Raw genomic sequence first — 15,676 nt, 5'->3', positions numbered from 1 at the left:
GACAAGACAACGGTGCTGCTGAGATTCATAGCTTACTGTAAAGCTGCCGGTCTTCAGTTGCCCAAAGGCCCCCCGCTCTGTTTGTCTTTCACCTAGCAGGCCAGCCTGCCCCCCTGCCCCCTGCCCCCCTGCCCCCCTGCCCCCTGGGGCTCGGTCCATCTCTCACCATCGTTTCATTTGCTGTGAATCAGGAATCAGCTACTTACTGCTGACATCTGAGGACCCATCAGTACATCAGCAGCTGGAGATGTAACACCATGAATTTAGCTGGGGATGTGAGACACAACCTTCATTCTTCTACAGCAAGATTTTTTATGACAGTCCAACACGTAAAATTAGAGAATTGTGAAGTAGAATAAAAATATTTAGGATTTTCATGCTGTTTTCCAAATAAATATGTGCACAGTGGGGCATGCATGTGCATTCAGCCCCTTGAGTAGTAACTGAGTGAATACCTAGAACCTTCCTAGGCTGCAGTCTTTATGGGGGATGCCTCTACCAGCTTTGTGCATCTGGAGACTCAAAATTATTACCCAGCATTCTCTGCATTTCTCTGAAAACATAGCTTTTTCAAATGGACTGAGGCGTGGACCGTTCCAACACTAATATCTAAACCCTTCTGGCTGTGACATTTAGGTTGTTGTTTAGCTGGTAGTTGAACCTCCATCCCAGTCTTTCTCTCTGCAGCTTCCTTGTTCATTTGACCTTAAATCCTCCCACTGCATGACGCGGCCACCACTGTGCTTTCCGGTGTGGCTGGTTCGCTGCAGGGGAAACACAGCGTTAGTGCTGCACCTCACACGGTGCTTTACGAAGTTTGGTCCCATCTGACAAGAGCATCTTTTTCAACATGTTTAAATGTTGCCTGGTAACAAGCTGCAAACAGGGTGTTTTATGGCTCAACCACTGCATCTTTAGTTCAGCTCTTTAGTGAAATCCATATTCATAGTCTGCACAAGTTTTAACAGATTTCCCACCTAAGCTGTGGATCTCAGCAGCTCCTCCAGAGTCACTGGCTGGTTTTCTCTCCTCTCCTGGCCTGCTGCTGCTTTAGGTGGGTGGTCATGTTTTTTAAAGGCTTTCATTGAACAGACACCTGTGGAATCTAGAAAGTTTTGGATATTGTTTCCTAATCTAACTCCTCCTTAGACTCTCCACAGCTGTTCCTTGGTCTTTATGGTGCTGTTTGTTCTCCATCGCTCTCTAACAACCCTCTCAGGCCTGCACAGGGCAGCTGCATTCATACTCAGGCTGAATTACACACAGATGGACATGCGTAGGTAAATAATTAACTGGCTTTTGATGGCAATCGGTTGTAATGGGATTTATTTTGAGTTATCAGGTTAAAGAAGGTTATACATAAATGCACAACAAACGTGTGGCAAAGAACAGAAAAGTTCAAGCGGAGGGGCACGGTGGGGGTCGCAGGGGGTCGCGTATACGACCCATGAATGGAGCCCTCATTCCGCGACTCAGCCGTCCCGGGCTCGAGTTCCCGGCCCGTGGGCCGTTGCTGCGTGTCTTCCCCGTCGCTCTCAACCCCATTTCTGTCAGCCTACTGCGAAATAAAGGCCAAACCGGTCAAAAAAGGTCAAGTGGTTCTAATACATTCTCAAAGCATTCCATGATAAGTAAAAAAAAAACTTACAAAGGAAATAGGTCCTGTTGAATGTTAGAAAAGTGAATATAAGAATCACTGTTTTGAAGTTTATTGGGGCATTTCAGGAAGTCACAGCTTTTCCTTTGTGTAACAGTATAACGATAAACAGCTTTGTTTTTACAGTATTCACTCTGTTTGATTTCAGTACCTATAAAAAATAAAAGTGAGAGGCCTCTCCATAGTACAGAGACACCGCCCAGCTGCTATAAATATCCAGAGTAGCCCTCTGCCTGGGGCACGGCTCATGTTATATGTCAAACACTGAGCTTAAACACGAAGGCGCCACAGAAATCAGTCGGACTTGTTGTCTTTAGCTCTGCTGTGTTTGCTGCTAAGCTGGGAGGATTCTCAATTCTCTCCTCAGGGTCTTCTGTCCTTGCTGCCGTGTGGGAGCTTCACGGATGTTTGGCTTGAGGTGTTGCATCCTGCCTCCTGTAGGCTGTCGCTGGCATGTGCTGGCAGAGGTCATCCCCTCCAGGCTGTCATGTGGCTCCAGCCGGGTTTAAAGTCACTGCAAGAAAGCAGCAAGGTCACACAGAAGAGAGCAGCTCAGCAACAGGACGAAGCGGTGAAGGTCTGATTCTCCTTCAACATACCGAGCACTTGGCAACATTTGCATTGTTTGCGCCATCTCAGAAATACATGAATGACTGGGCTATGTTTTTATTTTTGTGGTGAATGTGAAGTTGAAAATGTCGGACTCAGCGGGCGAGAAGAACCGGATGCCAGCGCGGGTCTCGATTTGCCCCAGCAGGCCGACCGCGACAATCAGACTTCAGGATATATACGTTCCAAAGCCTCCAAAAGCCCCCGTTCGGATCCGTCCGCCCTCTCCAAGACCCGCCTCTGGGAGGGAACATGGTCTGAAGCAAACCGCTTCCAGCGATCCGGCCACCAAGGCCAGCCGGAGGAAAAGGGCCCAGTCTCTGTCTTCGGCTTCAGACAAGAAGAGAGTGCCCAGGAGGGTCCAGGTGCGGTTTGTGGATGCGTTGGGCCTTGACTTAGAGGAAGTGAGGGTCTTCAGGGTTCAGCAGGACCCCCTGATACCCCAACATGTGATGTTCAGGCTGCTGATGAGCTCAGAACTGGCTTTTGGAAAGTCCCCTGAGCTGAACCTACCTTACCTGAGGCCCTGTTTCCCTGAACACATGGGAGCCCAACCAAACTTCCAGGACCGTCTGCGCTCTCTGAGGGTCTCTCTGGAGCAAGTGGTGTGCTCAGACCACGGCATAACAGGCACCATACATGTACTAAATTTAGCTTATGAGAAAGAGGTCAGAGTGCACTACTCTTTCACCAACTGGAGAACACACACTCACACAATAGCTTCCTGGGTATCGGGTGGCCCCCCTGGTGACCGCGGCGCTCCGGGCACCGACATCTTCAGGTTCCGTCTGCCTGTCCCGCCCTTCATCTTGGAGCCAGGAGCCCTCCTGGAGTTTGCCATCTGCTACCATGTAAACGGATGCGACTTCTGGGACAATAACAGCGGCAACAATTACAAACTTGCCTGCCACAGCTACAAGGTGACTGTGCCAAAGGAGTGCGAGGACAGCATGCTGCATTTCACCTGAGTGGCCACACGAGGGAGCTCTAACTCCTGTTAGTGGATGCGCGTGAACGCGTTAAACCACTTACCTTAGTATTCAGTGTTCCTCGGTTCATTTATCAAGTTGGACTTTTCTGGTTCGTCAGAGACCGACACACACCTATGCAGCAAATGTTCTATTACCAACATGAGTCAGACCTATTGCTGCAGGTACTGTATTTTGTATTCAGTAGAAAGTAGAACTAATAAAAACAAATCCATAATGCATAACTACCAGTTACAAGTTACTCCTTCATTCTAGACATAGCATGCTTATGCTTCAGTAGATCCATAAAAACACTATTTAGGTGAGTTGTGATTTCCTTTGTGAGTGCTTCGTACTGCCCTGGGAAAATAAAGAGTAGGTTGAAGTGCAGACTTGAAAGTTCTTCACCACCAAAACACGGTGAAAACAAAAACATGCAGCTGTAGTTGCAATGGAAGGTGGTTTTACAACTGAATAACTGACGACTGAATAACCCCCCCAACCCCAGCCTTCCTACGCCCCAGGGCAATACATTTATTTTCTCAATGAAAATGATAATTGTCTTTCCACTTCTCAGTTGTGCACTACTTTGTGTTGCTCTATCCTAAGAATAGATATTGTGAGGCCTTGTAACAGAGAATCTTTCCCAGTCTTTTCCAGTGTAGCTGTTGCACAGATGGAGCAGACTTGATGATCTGCAGGCAGCCTGAGCTGAGAGAGTTTTCTGCTGCAGCAAACAGGGCTCTGACCCCATTCCTGTGGGACTTGTTTTGTTTTATAAGGAGGATTATGGGGAGAAATGTTTGCTTGACCTCGGATCTCAGACTGCCCCGACCTTTCTGTGGAGTGTTTCCAGAGATGTAAGAGCCCAGGTTCCTGAGTGGTTCCTACCAGGTCATGGATGTTGCCTCATCAGAGCACTCCTCCGTTCCATCTGTGCTAGTCTTTGCAGCTGTTTGACACGCCTTAAACCAAAAATGTTGTGCCATCATCCAAAGCCTTTTCCAGGCTTTGCAAACACTACTGTATTTTTACAACCTTGTTTTACAACATGTGGTTTGGTTAAAGCCAACTTAAAACGATTTATTTTATTTTACTGTATTATTTTCTTATGTTCTGTTCATGTACAGCACTTTGAATTGCCGTGCTACTGAAATATGCTTTACAAATAAACTTGCCTTGCCTTACTTTACAGAGCTGAGGAAAAAAAATCTGCCATCGTGTAAACACTAGATGGCAGCATTGCTTATATTTATGTTATCTTGGTTGATGTTTTTTTTATTGCAGTTGTCCAATAATTTGCTCCAATCACCAAGGAATCAAAACGTCACCTGAGCTGAACATTTAAAATGTTGAGACTTCTAAATTACTATGGGGATGGGAATTACAAGAGTTGTGTTTGGAGTAAGATCATATGTTTTAGGATTATATCAATCATTTCTAGTTGTCAACAAACGGCTGTGAGTAATGTTATGTAGGAAATAGAGTGGGATATCCTGAATTAAAATGTATGCTTTGTGTAAACTAAACTTTCATTTGTTGTAACTGATTAGTTGTAAACTGAAAAAAAAACCCAGCTGTATGAAAGAAGATCTTGATGAAAGGTAATATTTTATCAGCACTTCTTTGTGTCTTCACCCTGATCAGAGATTAGTGCTCCTTCTGACCACTGATCATTAAACCACTATATAGATTATTATATCCAGACATGCAAGTGTTACTGTAGCACAGACACTTGCAACAGGAAGTTAGAAAAGTAGCAGTTTCAGAGAAATATTTCTATCAGACCATGTTAAGAGTATCTGGCCAAAGCTACTATCTGGGTCGAAAGCAATGTAAAAAAAATATACTAGTTAAGCAATTATTTTTAAAACTGCCTTGAGGACCCTTAATTAGTTCATTCATTATTATTATTATTATTATTATTATTATTATTATTATTATTATTATTATTATTATTATTATTATTATTATTATTATTATTATTATTATTATTTCACCTTTTTTAACCAGGAAACGCTTACTGGGGTTAAAGATGTCTTCTGCAAGAGGGTCCCAGCAGGACAGAAATGGTTCTAGACACAATTTCCCATATTAACACATACAGTAAAAGCAAACACAAAACTATAAAGGCATTGGGGGGGTCGTGGCCAAGTGGTTAGAGCAGCATGCTTGCATTTAGAGAAGGATGCAAGTACCCGGTTCGATCCCCAGTCACGGCACTCTGGGTCCCTGGACAAGACCCTTAACCCCTGATTGCTCCCCAGGTGCCACACAGTGGCAGCCCACTGCTCCCCAAGGGGATGGGTTAAGATGCAGAAGTGAATTTCTCCATTGTGAGATCAATAAAGTTCAATTATTTATTTAAAACTAGCAGAGATGATGTCCACATTCGTCCAAATGTTCATAGAGACCAGGCAGATGGAGGAGCAGCATATTGAATCTCAATTCAGTATAAGCCATGAAAAGGTAAATGCTCTGTGACAGTCACATCCCAAATTCCTTTGGTCAGTATAGCATAGTAGGCATGTACGTAGAAATTCAAGAATACTTAGATATAGGCCTCTAGCTACAGGCCTATGTATCACATTCCATTTAGTAGCACAATTCTCATCATAAGGTAATTAGGGACAACAATATCTGACTATCCTGTTGTAAATAACCATAAACTGTAAAGTCGATAACAATCAACTGCAACAATACGCCGATTTGATGGATTATGACCAAGAACACACACAATGCAGTGTGTGTAGAGACAGAGGCTCGGTACCAGAGTCACCAGCAGAAGCATGGTTTGAATCTGAAACTGCTACACCCCTCCTTGCTAAATCTAATTTTAGTTCCTTGGACAGGACAATTACTTACAACTGCAAGGATATATGCAGAGTTGAAACCTGCAATGAAGAGACCATTGTCGTTTTTATCATTATTTCTGACCAGCGAAAGAGCAACACCTGCAGTTGGATGCGCATCCTTCCCTCCAGGGGACAAAAGCATTGTGTGATGCTGCGGTCAATGTCTGATCTAAACCCAATTCAGTAATGACAGTAGTGGTGAGTAACAGCGGACATTGTTCTTCATAACATTAGGTTACTATGGAGACTGAATACAAGCTGTTGGACAGATGCTATTGCAAACCAAGGAGTTACACAGGCTTCTTAGGAAACATCTTCCTGCTGCATGGGGGTCAAGAGATGTGACAGAGAGTGCTCCCTTCCCAAGTGTTATTTCAGTTCAGTTCTATTCAATTCAGTTTTGTTTATAGCATCGATTCACAACAAATCCAAACTCAACAAAATATATTATTATTCGATCTAAGCTACGCAACAGTCTTTCTAAGGAAATCCAACCAACCACAAGAAAAAAATAAAGTCACCGACTTACAGCAATCACTCCTCCTGACTGAGCATGTAGCGACAGTGAATAGCTGACACCATTGAATCATTAAGATTACAAGCAATCCCTCACACTGAGAGTGCATGCAGTGACAATGGAGAAGAGAACTCCCCTTTAACAGGACGTGAGCTCCAGCAGAATCAGGCTCAGTGTGAGAGTCCAGAAAAACATATCAGGTTTTATTAGTTGTAATGTCTACAGGATAAAAACCAGTGAACACAGTGAGTCAATATCTCCCACAGCTGTTTTTGTCATCTATAAAATGTTATATTTCCAGTAAGAGTTTGGTCAGTGGCCCCCTCCAGAAAGGTTTTGCAGCTTCACAGAAAGTCAGGACATATCTGACCTCTATGATGGTAAAACAATACAGAGGTAAAAAAAAGTTAATGGCAGGAAATAACTGTAGAGATGGTGCAACTGGAAAGTAGTAGGAGAAAGTAGCAGAGTGAGACAAAGTAAGTTATGGCACCCTAACTATTTCTTTACATTATTGAAATCCCTTGGACAAGAGACACACAAACGTCTTTCAATGTAGAGTTTTGATAGATTACCTGGATCATCATAAAATGCAGTTTTCAACTGATGTTCCCCCTAAACCTAAAAACTGGCTTTGCACCCTCAGAGGCAGTGACTGCTGTCAAGCATTTACGATAGCTCAGTGACACACACCTTGTTAGCTTTTCCACAAACCTTCCTGTACACTGCTGTTCCCATGTATGGGCTCTGTATGTTGAACTAATTTATTACACCCCTTTGTAATCAAAGCACCCGGTGGAGTGCCCTATCCTGCCCACAACCGCTAGTCATCTCCTACAGAAGGAGCAATGATTGCAGCCTTGGAGGTTCTCCAGGGGTAAGTGATGAGATCCCATCTAAATGTCATTGTGAATCTGATAACCGTCTTTTCTCAGCCTCTTTGAGCAACCGTTGCTTAGACGTGCTTTTAGGTGTCATATGACGGCGCTGTAGTAGAACACAGTGGCAACCAGCTTGGAGGCACATTTACTTATGATGTGATGTTTGGTAGAGCTTACATAACAAGGCACCATGTTAGGAGGGTCATACAGCCATTAACCAATCTTAGCTTACGCTGGAGCTTGAGTTTCAGCAATTACAGGCTACGTCAAGAAAACCCTGTTTTGGCATGTGGATTTTTAGGATAACAAAACAGCACCACTCACTGTGATATCTGTAGATTCCACCCGTTGGCTTTTAAGGGTTACCATAGCTGAAAACAACAGTTTCCGGCAGCACTCACTCCGAGTGGCGATGACGCAAGACGCTGGAGAGATTTACTATTTCCAATACTTATTTTTAGGTATACAGAGTAGTCGCTCTTCCTCTTGGCTTGAAACTGCACAACATATGTTAAGCGTGTGTGCTAGCTAAGACCCAATCCCAGCTGAAGGACACCCGGAAGTAAGGACATCCCCTTCTTTTCTGATGAGAGCTTCCCCCGTTCCTCCCACGCACCTCCACAGGATTTGGACCACACGATGGACTACCATCAGCCGGCGCCGTTCTCAGCCAGGACCTGCTGGTTTCATTACTCTAAACTGTGAGGGGTTCTGGGAATCCTGTACAGTTTAAATGAACCTGCCACCTGTTCTCACAGTGACGCCAACACCATGAGAAGAAAGTCAAACGTTAGTCACGAGCCTTGTATAAATGTCCATACCCCTGAAATGCATAAAGACCTGCAGCCTAGATGTGGTTTACTCGTGGGGTTGAACACTTCCATGTCATTATGCATTACTTTGTGTGCTGAAACCCTACAAAACACAAAGAACAATGAGGTTGTAACCTGATAAAAGATGAGGAAAAAGTTGAATATGTTTGCCAAGCACTGTATGTGCAGGTTTGGTTTATTTATATTTCAGCATCAGTTAATAGGCCTTTACTTTATTAAAGTAAGGTTTTTCAAGGGCGTCTTGTCCCATCATCCCCTCTTCCTGTGTTTAAGTGTGAATCATCAGACAAGGGAGAAGCACTCACCAGTATTCTCCTTATTCCTCAGGCAGCGTGAAGCAGCGGTACAGAACATCAGACGACTGACCAAACTCAGTAGTCAGGTGAACGTCTTTCCCTGAGGGAAATCCGCCTGGCTAACCCGCTTAGTAGGACATTACAGCTGAATTAAAGATCGGGTCACTGCCTGCATTTTGTGAACTAAATGGTGTTAATCTGGCGAAACAAGTTCAGCTTTGCTCCATCCTCCGTATTTGCCTAGTAAAGCAGTTCAGTGACTGAGGTTAAGCATCATAGCCTAATCACGATCACCCCTCCTAATTCTGATCTCTATCATAAAAGCAACACGTCCAAACCTAGAAATCCTATTCATTCTCAGCTGTTTTGTTATTTTAGAAAGCATAGATACAAATGTTAACTGTGAATTGTTGAGATTTCTGTAAAGATCATGCTTTGAACAGAAAACAAGCAAAAATCCACAGAATGGATGGATATGCAGATGGATTTAAACAATGGGAGTCACTAAGGACTGAGATCATTTTCCCCCGCATATTCAGACCTGGGAATCCTTAAATCAAATTCCATAATCCTCCATTGCACTGCAGAGGAACCCTGGCATCCCATGTTAGTAGCCTCCTGCTTTGCTGCGGCATTAACACGGGACCTGAAAACAGCGTCTCACGCTGCGACACAAGACAAACGAGGCTTGTTACAAATAGAAAACTTGTATTGTGCAGACAATAAATAGTGCTTACAAAGGGGCTTCTGTCTTGTACGCCGACAAGGTTTCTGTTTAAGAACATTTTACACGGCTGATATGAAACCGATCAGTTGAATCATTGAGACTCGGACACAGCTCGGGGATGTGACTAACGTTACTGGGGTGGGACTAGTTCACTTCTTCACATGCAACCCCCCTCCCAAAAAAACAAACAAACAAAGTCTTCGAAAATAGTCTGTTTACAAAAAGAAGTCCCTGCTCGTCTCCTGGAGATCCACGGCCTAGAGTCCTTCCTGCTCCTCTGACAGGGGGGACAGGTGGTGAAGGAGGGGTTCCCCTGAGCGGAGGCGGAGCTTGCTGCATGCGGCCTCTCCTACCAGCAGATCCCCAACTGGAGACATAGCCTCCAAGGTTTGCTGTACCCAAATATCAGGACGGCCGCTGACTGTGGGGGCCCGGGGTGGGGGGGGGGAGGGGTGGGGGGCTCAAAGACCCTGTGCCAGATCTTCTCTGACCGAACCAGATTTAAGCAACTCTTCACAGAAGAAACCATGCTACGGCCGGTGGAACCTGCACAGCAGAAGGAAATAAAGCAAGGGGGGGAAGAGTGAGAGAGGTCTAAAAACAGTGTGTAGTCAGTGAAACTATTATTAGCTCGAGGAACAATGCTCCTTAAAAAAACGGGTTCTGGTGTGAGCGCTGCCCCTGCTAATTCAGCTCCAGATGACATAAGCAAAACGCGAGCTGAACAAGCGAGGACATTCATTACGGCGGCGAGCTGGTCCAAAACGGCCCGACTTCTCATCTCATGGGGACTGGGCGGAGCTAAATTAAGGCCCAGCTCTGCACTCCTATTGATGTGAAACAGTTGCACAACATCGCAGGGATGCTGTTACAGACGGCCAGCGGCGACGCAGGCAAGAGAAAGAACGGTCGCGGGCGGGCGGATTGGCGGACTCGTGCTTACCTTGTCAGATGCTTGCTAGAGGAATGGACTTCCATCTCGTTGCTCTTGAACTCGTTGAGCTCCCTCCTGATGGCCGCCTGGGAGAACAAAAGCAACACGAGCTCAGGTGTGGAGCCGCTCAGGTGTTGAAGCTTAAGTAATGAAGCTGAAAAGGCATCTGTTTTAGGGCAGATTACGTCAGCAGAAAGGAGTTCACGGCGGATCCCAGTCAGAGAAGAGTTGCTTCGCCCAGATTAACTAACATAACTGTAGGTCTGTTTCATCTAACTTCTGATTTCCACACGTTTATTTACCTATTCATTTTTACAACACATTTTACATTACACCTCTGTGGAATTCGATGGGTTAGCTATTTTTATTGCATGACAGGGTTTCGTTGTATGGGTTTGGCGCCTACCTTGTCAGCGGCTGACAGTCTGGTCCACGGCTTGTCTGCGCGTCTGTCGTAGTCCTGAGCTTTGGCCACTTCCACGTAGTCGCTGAAACGGATCAGGATCTTCCTGTCCCGCAGCTCGTCCACCGTCGGCCTCTGGTTGAGCTGGAGGACAAAGACCAACGTCAGCATTCAAGGCGTCAACGAGGCTGTTAAAACGAAACCGCAAACCCTGAAGTTTTATACATTTGCTTGAATCGGTCACTTCTTCCTCACCTTTCTGTTTAGCCGCTGCTTTATCTCCCTCCTCTCCTCCTGCTCAATCTGGTCATTTCTCTCTGTTAAAACAAAAAATACACATATTGACATGCTAAAGTAAATGCTCAAAGAGCTCTGACTGGGCATATGCACAGGTCCTAAGCATCCAACGGCAGCTGTTCAACTGCTCCTCTCTACGCTGGGCTGAGAGGTGACGTCTGAAAGCACAGGAGCAGTCAGGTCACCAACAGGATGTCTGGTTATTGATCCCTGCAGCACGTTTCAAGCCAACTTCAGTGCAATCCATTTCTTCGCTGCAAATTTGATTTACTATATTAAAACACGCACTTTTTGTTGCTCTCGTGCATCACACAGACGTCTATTTGCCTTTTCGCCAGCGAGCGCCTTGTGCTTTCAGTTGAGCATCCTCTGAGTTGCTTTCGGAGTGAGAGCGTGTTGCTGCGGGGAGGAGGACGAGGACAGCTGCTGAGTGTTCACAGGTGGTCCGGCGTACCCAGGAGACCCAGATCAGAACAAAATGTGGGACGGTGACGACAGAAACACTCGCATCACTACTACGAGCTGATGCGTCCCTCCTTCACAATTAAGACCACGGAATTCAGAGCAAATACACGAATCAGAAGGGTTATAGGATTATCTAAGACCCTACTGAGGTGAAGAAATACCCCAGGAATGTTAGGGTCACTTAAAGGGATTAACAGACACAAGGAAATTATTTTATGAGCGTAAGAGCCATGTTTAGATTCCCAGTGACCCAAAAAGCAGGACTGGCTCACAGTGACACATCCAGCTCAGCAGCAAAAGGCACCAAGTTTAAAGAATGCCTTTTTCTTCAAATGCTACTGTAGCACTGTGGTAATAGGTTTGAGCTTATAATTTTATAAAGAGGTAATTAAATGATTCGCTTCCTTCCTGTTCTTTTTCCCCCATTAGATCTCTCAGGGTAGTTTTTTTTATTATTCCTAGAAAAAGTATTTTGATTCAAACACAGCTAAATTTTCCCCCTTAAAACAGAACTATAGTGCATTTTTGCTGCTGCGGATATCGTCAGCAGAATGGAATAATCTACTGTTTGTATGGCTTGTGTGTGTGGAGTTAAACTGTTCATATTTTGGAAAGCAATTTATTTAAAATTGTAAGACGACTACATTATTTTGAAAATCCTATTCTTGAATAAAACATAAAATATTATACATGATCGCTCATACAGCCCAAATTAAGTCCTAACTCATTACTATTATAAAGATTATCATTTTACAATTAGTATAAATGGCAGGCCGTTGCTATGGAATATAGTTTGGTACTTTTAAAGTCGCTGTAAACAAATAGAGCCATATATGACTGGGACTTTGAGAACTTTACTTTGTAAGAGAAGACTGAAGTTGTGTCCAAGTCTCCGCTACTTACGCTTTAAGATGTTGCGGCTCTCCAGCTCCTCCACGGCCGGTCTCTGGCTCAGTCTCCTGCGGAAGAACACCAGAATTACGTTCTGGACCATCTTCACACCCTAAAAGCCGCCCAGCCTCGCGGCTGCCGGCTAGCAGCGCTTCTTGAGGGGCGCGTGCGTCCGACGAGCGCCGCGCGACCACTTGGTGAACAGCGGCTCCCCACCGCGGCTTCTCTCTCTACTGCACCATTTTAAACTCCACATCGGGAAGGAAAAAGTCCGGCTGCGCGTTGGACAGCACCGCTCCCTGCCAAGAAAGTAGCTACAAGCACGCTTTCCCCGAAGAAGGCAGCACAGCTCGCATATTCCAAGCAGCAGCGGAGAGGCGGAGAAGGCGATGAGCTGGAGAGGGAGAGACCGGGATGCTGTGCTGCTTCTCCGCCTGGTACTCGCCACATTGCTCGGAGTTAATGGGGAGGGGAGGGGCGGAGGGAGGAGGAGATTCCTCAAACAAACACACACACGCGCGCGCGCCCATCCTTGCTTTAAGTGCAATGTGGAGACCGTGCGTTGACTTCCATAGACTTGCGTTCATTTTCAAGCTTTTTTATGGCCTAACCGTAACCTTTACCAGATACCTATCCCTAACTTAACCAAAACATAATTGACAGCTTCGTGCCAAACCGAGCCCCTACCCCAGAAAAAGATGAGGACCACAAACAGGTCCTCACTTTACTAGTAAAATGAGTACACTCACGCAGAGCTAAGGGCACGGAGCTAAATTCTGTTTTTCCAAACATATTTATCTAGCTTCGTGTGTGTGCGTGCGTGCGTGCGCGTGTATGTGTGTGTGTGTGTGTGTGTGTGTGTGTGTGTGTGTGTGTGTGTGTGTGTGTGTGTGTGTGTGTGTGTGTGTGTGTGTGTGTGTGTGTGTGTGTGTGTTTGCATTTCGTCTATCCAAGTAACTTGGAACTGGGGATATAACGACAAATTTAATATCAGAGCTAACAATAACATACTTAGAAGGAAAGTGCAGGTATAGATGGAAGTGGAGAAAGAGGTGCAGTGGATGGGGTAGGGGGATACGGGGATTGGTGCTGAGGCAGGGGATGCTCTCTGAAAAGTCTTCAAGTTTTACAGGGACACCACAGCTCTGGGGCTGCTCATCAAGTCAGTTCGCCACCATGTCAATTGCCGCACAAGCAGCGTCTGAATCGTCTTGAGAGAACCGGCACTGCAAGCCGACACGAATCAGTAATCATAATCCAGTCCAGGTTTGCCCTCAAAAAAAGTCAACCAGGGCAGTTGTCCACTTAGTGTTAACAATGGCGGTTATAAAACAGGTCATTCTAAAGGATTTAAAGTCAGAACACCTTCTAAAGTAATTATTCTATTATCACTTCCAAGATGATATCAGATACTTGTTACCCAAAGTCCATTGAGGCTAGCAGAATGATTGCGTTTATAACAGCGGCCCTGCCTGTCTTAGCCAAGTTTGGATGCACTAATGCGCTGCTGGACAGAGTCTAGGAGCTTCGGCAAACTTCTGTGAGATAACAGGACTTAAAATACAGCTAACTGGTCACGATTCCCTTGACAAAATGGAAAAGGAGATCATATTAGGATCCACTTTCCTAATTCAGGCGACAGGAGTTAGATCACACTGTAATAAAACGAGCTGAGCTGGAGCCGTCCTTCCTACCACCAACAGAGACAATGAGAGGAGCTGAAAGTGCAGAGTGAAAAATGGGATGGTACATTATCTGGGAACACAGTGTCACACTCAGGAGGATAATCACTCAGTCTGTCTACCTCAGAGTAAAGTGAAAAATGCTTGTTTTTTTGTTTTTTATCTATCTGTATACACAACAAGGCAAATTGATCCTCACGGAACCCTGAAATTACCAATTTGGCTTTTATTAACAGACATACGGTATGGTTGGTGTGCTTAGGTGGCTAGGTCTCTACATTTCAGTGCATATGTAAAGTGTTTTAGTGGCTACAACACATCACACAAATAGGTTTTTTTCTGATAGTTTTTGATGCGATTGAGCAACATCCCCAGATTGCTGCTGTTTTCAGCTTTTATTGCCACATTACGAGCCTGAATGCTGATGAGTGTGAAGCCGGGAGCACAACACGCAAAGCGAGAGCCCACTCAACACACTCTAATTAGATCTGGCCATGAATATTTAAATGTACTGTTCTCAGCAAACAAAGCTGGCCGTGATCTGCACACTGTTCCAGCATTTCTCAGATTTTTTTTTTTTTTTTTTTTTTTTTTTACATATGCTTGTCTCTGAAGGAAGATCGTGTGCATCTAAAATACCCTCAGAGCTTCATTCAGAAGGACACCGCTTCCCGTGGTTCCATCATAACCCTCCCCAGCGGTCATAAGACAGGGACTGAATAAAACACCACATACAGGGCCTTAGAAAATATACACACCGCCAGAACTTTTACACATACTGACACATTGCAACCACAAACATCCATGAAATTAGAGGGATTTTATGTGATTAACCACATAATGTGCAGTCGTGCACCCTTGTTGACAGAAAGCCATTGGAGTTCCCATTTAGAGCTTCCCGCAAGCTATGGAGGAGACGCGGTAAACGGGGGTAATAAAACATTTTGGTTCACATTCTAAAGTTAACACCAAACATGACCGTGAAGAGGCCATTACAGAAACATGCTGATGGCAGCATCGTGACGTGGGCATGACTTTATTCAGCAGAGTTCATTGGAAGACGGGGCGATCGAAGCACAAGGCAATCCAGGAAGAAAACAAGTCAGATGCTTAAAAAAAAAAATCTAAATGTGGGTGGAGGTCTACCTTACATTAGGATAGCAATGCTACACACAACCAGAGCTGCAATGGAAGGGTTTAGATCATCTGTTGGAATAGTCCAACATCCAGATCAACATCCAGTTAGGGATTTGTAGAGAAACCTGAAGATTGATGATACCCTCCATCCATTTTAACAGAGCTTCAGCTCTCTTGCAGAGACGGTCGCAAAGAATTTAGTCTTCTTTAGACGTGCAAAACTGAAGGCGAGATACTCAAAGAGGTTGACAGCGCTACCTGCAATGAAAGCTGGTTCTACAAGGTATTGACTCCAGGGGGCTGAAGACGCAGCAGCTCCAACTTTTCAGATTTTTCATTGTGAGAAATGTTGATAGCATATATCCATTCATTCTGCCTCACACTTTTATTCTAGTTTGTTGGGCAGTCACATGAAAGCGCAATAAAACCCACACAAGCTGACCAAATGTAGAGTAGTTCAATATTTTTGAAAAGCACTGTTCAAGCAAGCTTCCTCTTAGATGGTGTCTTCGAAACAAGACGAG

General features: G+C 44.9%; 2 protein-coding genes across 5 annotated transcripts in view; one reads left to right on the top strand and one right to left on the bottom strand.

The window, feature by feature from the left end:
* The first annotated feature begins 2,020 nt into the window (after positions 1-2,020).
* Positions 2,021-3,624, top strand: ppp1r3db (protein phosphatase 1, regulatory subunit 3Db). Its single transcript, XM_021322734.2, has one exon. It carries the CDS (start codon positions 2,353-2,355, stop codon positions 3,232-3,234), a length of 882 nt encoding a protein of 293 aa, XP_021178409.2. The 5' UTR covers positions 2,021-2,352; the 3' UTR covers positions 3,235-3,624.
* A 5,683-nt stretch (positions 3,625-9,307) lies between these two features.
* phactr3b (phosphatase and actin regulator 3b) overlaps positions 9,308-15,676 on the bottom strand; it is a 65,686-nt gene continuing 59,317 nt past the window's right edge. For all 4 annotated transcript variants that reach the window (XM_012874727.3, XM_021322721.2, XM_012874734.3 and 1 more), the window contains exons 9-13: positions 12,346-12,401; positions 10,936-10,997; positions 10,684-10,824; positions 10,287-10,363; positions 9,308-9,889 (exon numbers count right to left, since the gene is read on the bottom strand). In XM_012874727.3, coding sequence (XP_012730181.2) covers positions 9,874-9,889; positions 10,287-10,363; positions 10,684-10,824; positions 10,936-10,997; positions 12,346-12,401 — 352 coding nt within the window. In that variant the 3' untranslated portion in view covers positions 9,308-9,873. The remainder of the gene's footprint in view (positions 9,890-10,286; positions 10,364-10,683; positions 10,825-10,935; positions 10,998-12,345; positions 12,402-15,676) is intronic.

Source organism: Fundulus heteroclitus, chromosome 20, assembly GCF_011125445.2.
Source record: "Fundulus heteroclitus isolate FHET01 chromosome 20, MU-UCD_Fhet_4.1, whole genome shotgun sequence".
In the NCBI taxonomy this organism is placed as follows: domain Eukaryota; kingdom Metazoa; phylum Chordata; class Actinopteri; order Cyprinodontiformes; family Fundulidae; genus Fundulus; species Fundulus heteroclitus.
The sequence above is the reverse complement of the archived record's forward strand: the minus strand, read 5'-3'. Positions and strand labels throughout refer to the sequence as shown.

What these genes read in the sequence shown, in the direction of transcription:
- ppp1r3db (XM_021322734.2), top strand. Translation starts at nt 2,353, where the DNA reads ATGTCGGACTCAGCGGGCGAGAAGAACCGGATGCCAGCGCGGGTCTCG.